The sequence below is a fragment of the Akebia trifoliata genome, chromosome 3, assembly GCF_017979445.1.
Source record: "Akebia trifoliata isolate Shusen 1 chromosome 3, ASM1797944v1, whole genome shotgun sequence".
Lineage (NCBI taxonomy): Eukaryota > Viridiplantae > Streptophyta > Magnoliopsida > Ranunculales > Lardizabalaceae > Akebia > Akebia trifoliata.
The window spans coordinates 49488074-49495954 of record NC_141377.1 but is presented as its reverse complement, the minus strand read 5'-3'; the positions used below and the strand labels follow the sequence as shown (position 1 = coordinate 49495954).

The 7881-nt window shown below is 34.4% G+C and overlaps 1 protein-coding gene across 1 annotated transcript; it reads left to right on the top strand.

Annotated features, from left to right (window-relative positions):
• Positions 1-1495: 1495 nt before the first annotated feature.
• LOC147407648 (uncharacterized) lies at positions 1496-5030 on the top strand. The gene is made up of 2 exons (XM_086436299.1): positions 1496-2287; positions 4158-5030. Exons 1-2 carry the CDS (start codon positions 1718-1720, stop codon positions 4929-4931), a joined length of 1344 nt encoding a protein of 447 aa, XP_086292425.1. The 5' UTR covers positions 1496-1717; the 3' UTR covers positions 4932-5030.
• The last annotated feature ends 2851 nt before the right edge of the window (positions 5031-7881 follow it).

The following is a 7881-nucleotide window of genomic DNA, read 5'->3' as shown; positions in this document are numbered from 1 at the left end:
CTACTTATGAACTGAGATCTGTCTCCCATGTGAAAATATCCACTACAACACATGTTAATAATATTCACTCATATTTGTCGAATTTTTCTCCAAAAAGAATTTATTGAAATAATTTTGTATGATTGGTATCACTTGGTGGTTTTGATGATAAGATTTAAAATATAGACGGCACAGCAAATATCGATGGATGATCAATCATGAGTTTAAGGGGAAAAAAATTGAGTAGTCCACATCTTGGTTGCATCCTTTGTTGTTTGGAGCTTTATATTCAATTCTTTTTCTCGTGATTTATTAGCTATTATAAATTAGTATGTTAGTACGTAGGTGTTTGTTGATTATCTTTAGAGTCATGCTATTATGACGCCCCCATCACAGAATCGAAGATCATTTGCTTCAGGATACATAGAATTATAAAAATAAATAAAAATTATTGTGTATCCCAAGGCATTTGATCTACGGTTCTATGATTTGGTTGGAGGGGGGGGGGGTAGAGTTTGTCCGAGGGGAGCGTAATATTATAACAGTTCTTACCTTTGCACATTTTGATGTAGGTCATTATTGTTTTCAATTTTTTTTATTAAATTCTATTTCTATCATTTATGTTGTTAACTTGTCCATCTCATCGCATCCTTTCAATAATTTTAATGAGTCGGTTGTAGAGAGATAAAATTCACTCTCATTTGGATTGTTCATTCACATCAATTGATATGTATCTCGAGAAGGACACATGGCATTGTTTGGGAGGATTCGCCCCTTTTATATAATTATTATATTTGATAGAGGTAAAAATGACATTTCTAATTTAATAAAAATTATGATTCATATATTAGAGTTATGATTTTTCTATTTAAGAAGACTAAGTCCTTTGTAAATGAGGAGAAAAAAAAAAAAGTGATCTCAGATTCTCATATAACATGAGGTTGATCATAGTGGAATGACTCTTTGCATCCGTGGATGAAGATAAATTTGCTGAACTATGTAAAAAATATTTTGTGTTATTTTATTTATTTATTTTTTATGTATTTTTCCATTACTTTTGTGATCTATTGATTAGAGATTTTGATTCGGTTTTACGGGTTGCTATTATTTTGAAAACCTAATTGAATTAACACATTTTTAATAAAAATTACTAAATATGAATATGAAATCTCATATAATGAGTCATTAATCTATCTATCAATAATAATAAGAAATCAATAATGTATTTATTAAAAAAGAAAAAATAGTCAATAGTTTTTAAGCATATACGTTGGCCTTTAAGCATACGTTATCAAAACCCTTAAGGGGGGCCATGTAATCCGTTTCTAAAAACATAACGTGTCAGACGGTTTCTTCAATTCTTTCCGACCTTTTTCCCCGTGCTCTAGGATCTAAATAAATCCAACGACACGTAAAAAAACAAGCATATTTTCGTCCAATAATAAAATTTTACTCTAATACTGAAACGTCGGATATCATAAAATAAATAGCCCGTGAAGTGCGAGATTGATCCCAACCTGAAAGACAACCATATTAAGACACTTACGCGCCCTCCTCTCTAAAATTCCATCTCATCACGCAAGCATCGTGTGCGTCCTTCTTCTTCTTCTCTCTCACAAAGATGAAGAAAACCTTCAAACAGAAGACTCACTCCTCTCCTATTTGAAAAAAAAATCTCATTTTCTTTATGGGTGAAATCTTTGGATTCACAAACAACAAAGCATAGGTAAAAGAAGAGATGTCTTTAAATCTAAAGAACCCCAAAACCATCTTTACGAGATGGGTGTCTGATCTCGATTGGCGTTACCTTTTCTTTATCTTACCCACTCTTTCTCTCCTCATCTTCCTCTCCATCTCTTCCTCCACAACAACCTACCCATTTTACACTTTTGCCCCTATAAAATCTTTTCTTTCCCATCATACCCCTCAATCTCCAACATTCATTCACAACGACTCTGCTCTTCCTCCGTCTCCTATTTCTTCTCCAAACGATGAATCGGAGATGAATCGATTCAAGAAGCAGAAAAAGATAGATGAGTTGACTCGTTCAAGGATCGCGATCTGTCTGGTTGGTGGAGCGAGACGGTTCGAACTCACAGGATCATCGATTGTCAAGAACATTCTCAAGGTTTACCCTAATTCGGATCTTTTTTTGCACAGTCCATTGGACCGAGACTCATTCAAGTTCTCCCTCTTGAAAGTTGCTCCCAGGCTCGCTTCGGTTCGAATCTTCGAGCCGAAACCCATGCCAGAGACTGAGTCAGAAATCCGAGTTCTCACCGCGAGCAACTCGCCTAATGGTATCCAGGTTTATATCTTTCTCTTTGAAATGTGAAATTTTGCGATATATTTGATTGTCTTTTTAAAATTAAAAAAAAAAAAAATATTCTCGCGAGATGTACGATGACACGAAAGGTCTTCTGGTATCTGTGGAACGTCCTGCAATTGATAATGGTGGTGTCAGAGATTCTTGGTGTCCGTTAGAGTTTTCATAATTCGTATTCGCATTTGAATGCAGATCCCATGATCCCGTAAGTTGGATTGTAATCTGAGCACCGGTCTCCTTTGATGGGAAATGTGGCATTTGAAACCATCTGCACCTCATTTCATCAAAGATGGTTCTTGATGGGCCATTTGTAACATTGAGTTCGAGTCTTTTTGTTTTCACCATGGATTAAGTGATAGATATTAGTTGTAGGGAGTATAATAATATAATAGGTTGTATTATATAATAATAAAAATAATTATTTAATTAAGATATTTTGGATTGGATAAAATTTTAGTAGACAAATCTTCAAAAAAAAAAAATTAGTAGATTTAGATTTTAAAATAAAATCCAAATTAGTTAATTTTGACGATTTTACTTATAAATACCCCACCCCTTCTTTTGTGATTAATTTAGAAATCAATAAGAAATATTAATCATATTCTTATGGATTTTTGGATTTAGGAGGTTGAATATCTCGAATTGAATCCCATTGTCTCAAATAAGTTTAATCTCTTTCTTTTTTTTTCTTTTTCTTTTTATAATTATTTTTTGTGATTTGATGAGAGAGTGTACTATACCACATCTCTTCGAGTCTAGGGTTATGGATTATGAAAAAATCATAAGAAAAACTTAGGAAAGTACCCAAGAATTCGACTAAAAGATCATTTTCAACGTGTACACCTAAATGAGTCATTTAGGTGTTATGGGTAGCAATTATGGTTGTCCATACTGAAATTTTCCCTCCAAAAAGGATGAGTAACCAAGTGGATTTTTTTTTTTTTTTTTTGTTATAAAAAATGTCCAGACCCAAAAAATGGTGAGAGATGGGCCTTGTGTTGGAATTAAAATTTTCGAATTCCATTACCCATATCGATAGTTGGAGTTGTTGAGATAGTTGGAGTTGTTGAGACCACAAGAAACTGCTAATCGGGATAATTTATATATTTTAAGTGGTTAAGGGCTTCAATTTGACTTGTTCCCATTTGGTGGATTGATTTAGATTCCTATCAATACTATGTGTGTGTGAGTTGCATCAAAGAAGTAGGGTAAATAAAAATTGAAATTAGACTTCTTGTGTGCTATGTTGGTAAGTGACTGCCACGTGGCCCACAAAAGAGACCTCCTGCATTAAGATTTCTATCTCAATAGGTTAGTCTTAGTCGGCAACGTATGCTTTGTTGAGAAATGAAGTAATCTTTTTTTATGTTTTGAAGGAATTCGATTTTGGTTGGTGGGGGTATGGTTCTATTGTCCCCAATGGACGGCAGAGATTATCGCTAAGACTATTATACTCTTTGGTCCCATTTCATCCTTTTTTGTGGGACGTGGCTTCTCTTAATAGGATTTTCTATTTTCACACCTAAAGGCTAAAAGCTCACCACATTTTTGCAGTTTTATAGAATAGGTGGTTTGCATGGACGAGCATCTATTCTAAATTTGCCTTTTTTTTTTAATCTTTAAACACACGCAAACCTAATAAATCTACAAATATTTTATATTATTAGGAAAATTATATTCCTACTCATCTTTTTAAAAGATTAAAATTAAATAAAAACTTTTGCCTTCCGCTAAATACACGTGTACGCAGTAGCATGCACTTTACCAATAGTTCCAACTGCTAATATTATGCCCTCCGATTTTATTTGATTTTGACGTTTTAGTTTGTTTGTTTTCTGGTGGTGGTGCGCAGGGTTTGCTACAGTACTTCAATCTCGTAGAAGGATGTCTAACGATGATCAAAACGTACCAGATGCAGAATAACTTCACCTACGACTGGATCATTCGAACCCGGGTTGACGGTTACTGGTCCGCTCCACTAGACCCTGAAAACTTCGTACCGGGTCAGTATCTAATTCCACCCGGATCCAGTTACGGCGGACTCAACGACCGTCTTGGCATTGGCGACCTCAATACTTCAACTGTTGCACTCTCTCGTCTTTCTCTCATTCCCCAACTCGACTCAGCTGGTTTGAACCAACTTAACTCGGAGACCGCGTTCAAAGCTCAACTCACCACACAAGGCGTCAAATATTTTACGAATCGCCTTCCTTTCTGCATCATCAGCGACCGCAAGTACTCGTTCCCTCCGATGCGGTTCGGTGTGCCTGTCGCCTCTATTTCTAGTCCGGGTCCACTCAGTGGAGCCAAGTGCAGGCCTTGCAAACCTGTGTGTGCTGGACCGTGCGTAGCAGACGTGATGGGAACACTAGACAAGGGATGGAGTTGGACAGACTGGGGTAACGGGTCTCTCCAACTGTGCGATGCCCATGATGAGTGGGAGACCGACTGGGAGAGAGTCTTTGACCGAGCCGCTGGGAAGAAACTGGCTACTCTTAGGAAAAGAATCAAAACGATCAAGTTAACGGAATGTGTTTCAGATTTTGAGGAAATGAAAAGACGTACCGTTAACTGGGACGCTCCGCCCGTTAAGGAGATTTGCAGATTAGGTTTGAAATCGAAATAGTGACAAATTCATCTCCTGTATACGAACGGAGAGATAGGGACATACATTTTCGGGAAGTAATTCTTTTGACCGGAAATATAGATAAAATTGATTTTTAAATTTTAGAGCTTTTATTGCCACACCAACTTTCTCTAACGCCATACCAAGATGTATATTTATTCTCTGTTGATTTACACATGAATTGGGGTTGGGTTAGCAAAAGTTGGTTTGGTAATATAGAATCTCCCACATTTTAATAGGGTGAATCTCCATTTCGTGTCTTGAATTTGACGAAATTTCATCTATTTTGTCGTATCAATGATCTCATTGATAATTTATCAATAAATTCATTGATTATAAAAATGATGAATTCACGGGAAACAAAAAAAATGTTTTGAAAAGTAAAATGAAAAGTGTACTAGAATTGGGATTTTGGCATGAGTTGCACAAGTTTTGGGAAATATGTCATGTTAATAAGAGAGCTATTACCAAAACCAATTTTTTTTTCTTAATGAAACCCCAAGATATGCTTTAGATATGGATTGGGATGATGTTAGCAAAAGTAGGTGTGGTAATAGAATCTCTCAATAATATTAGGTGTCTGTTGGAGAATTCCTGTCTCAACTCTCACGTACACTTTGAATGAAGAAAACAAATAAATTTGAGAATTGCTATTGGCAACCCAACTTTTACTTATCACACCCTACTTTCTTTAATTACTTATCATAACCCATTTAAAGATTAAGACACCCTCCAAACATTCCCCAGGTTTGGCTCAAATTATAATTTCAACATTATATAACATTATACCGTTGATTAAATAATTCCAGTGGCAGTTTAACAATTATAATTAGGATCATATAAAATACTAAACCAAAAAAAGAGTAGAAATCAAGTAAAATAAATAAATAAAATGACACAGTTTCAATTTGCACCCCAACTTTAACTTATTCTCAATAACTCACTTGTTTTATTTATTGGCGTCCCAACTTTAACTTGTTCTCAACAATTCATCCTAGCACCCTCCCAACTCATGACGATTGAGGATTGATGTGAGTTTAATAAAATTTGAACCCTTGAATCCATCTTCTTCATCCACGCTCGTCAAATACTTGTTGTCAATGAAGAATCCTTGATTTTCAAAAGTACATTGTTTGATAAATTATGCCATTGAAATCCGACAAATGTATGTTGTTCAATAAATTATACCATTGAAATCCACTTTGCAAATGTAGTGCTTACCCAAGCAATGATGTATCCAAATGTATAAAAGAGCAAATAACTCTACTCAAATGAATCTTAATTAGTCCATGACCGGTTTAAATTAAGACTAAAACTTGTTACATTTTAATTTGAAAATGTGGTCTTTAACAGATGAAAAAAAAAAAAAAAAAAAAAGCTTAATGTCGACTTCATCATGGGCTCGATTCATTGGCAATGACCTCTCATGGGGTTGATCCATGGGATTCAGAGGTTCAATAATTTTTGGCCAAAATAAAGTTGATCCCTAGGATTCAGAGGCTTTTGGACCAATAATACAAAAAGAACTTCATCAACTGGATTCAAAGGTTCTTGAGGTAATGATGTTTTGGATCATATAAAACTAAACGTTTTTATTTATTTTTTTGGTCTCAAGGTCGGGGCTTGCATTGGGGACTAACAAGAAATTTAGGTAAGTTCAAAGGGCTTTTGGTGTGAGTTGACTTCAATAAGCATGGGAGGCGTGAGGTTTACTTTGTTGTATAAAAAAAAATAAAAAATAGAAGGTATGCCTTTGGATTCTGAAACTTTCTCCAAAGAAGTTTTACGAGAAATAGAAATAAAGGATGGTGATTAGATCAGCAATCACAAAATTGATAAAGCTATCAACAACGATGATGTGGTGGAAAGAAATTTGCAGCAAGAAGGAATGACTACACGGAGGTCTTAGGTAACGGTCAAAATCTAAACACCGTAAATTGTTAAACAAACACAACAATGAAAATAGTGAACGATGCAATGTATTCTTATTTGAAAGTGATTGGAAGGCTGAGCCTTGATTATTGCTTTTTGATGTTGTGACATTGATGGTTGGAAAATGGAGAAAATATCAAAGAGAGTTGTTGTTTTGACTATGAATAAAATGCGTATTAGATGAACTTGAAAACCAATGAATATGGAAGAATAGGATTCCATTGGTGATTTCAACACATTGTAGACGAATATACTTAATAGAATTTGAGTTTTGAAACCATAAAGAAGAATATAATTAGATAAAATTATTTTATTCCTATTAGATGAACTTGAAAACCAATGAATAGGAAAGAATAGGATTCCATTGGTGATATCAACAAACTATAGACGAATATACTTAATAGAATTTAAGTTTTGAAACCATAAAGAAGAATACAATTAGATAAAATTAATTTATTTCAATGCATCATAACTAATTATAGCACACCCTTGAAATCAATTTGGCAAATCTACTCATCCAAAAATTAATATGATAAATGATTTCTGACCTGTGAATTTAATCAAATATATATATATATATATATATCATGATCCTAAATTAAGGGTAAAATTCATTAAGATTTCTACACCCATACTCAAATACAATGACTAAAATTTAATAATAAAAAAAAAAAGAAAAAAAAGCAGATATTTGGTTGTTGGGGCAAGTATCTATCTATAAGTTCTAATAGGACCAAATGATTACCATACCCACCATGAAATTTGTTTCGCCCACCTTTTACTTTATTGCGTGCAGGGGTTTAGGTTTGTTCAGCAATCCCCATCATCTTTTGTATATGTTGCGTAGAGTAATGGAAAAGTGCCTTAGATCAAAAGCTACCTTTTAAAATACTGAATAAAATATAGTTAAAAGATATAACATTTTCCCCCCTTTTTGGGACATGTTCGATTGCGACCTAACTTAAACATTCATTCTAGAAGCTGAGAGTAGCGGACCTGTTTAAATTTGCCACGTCAT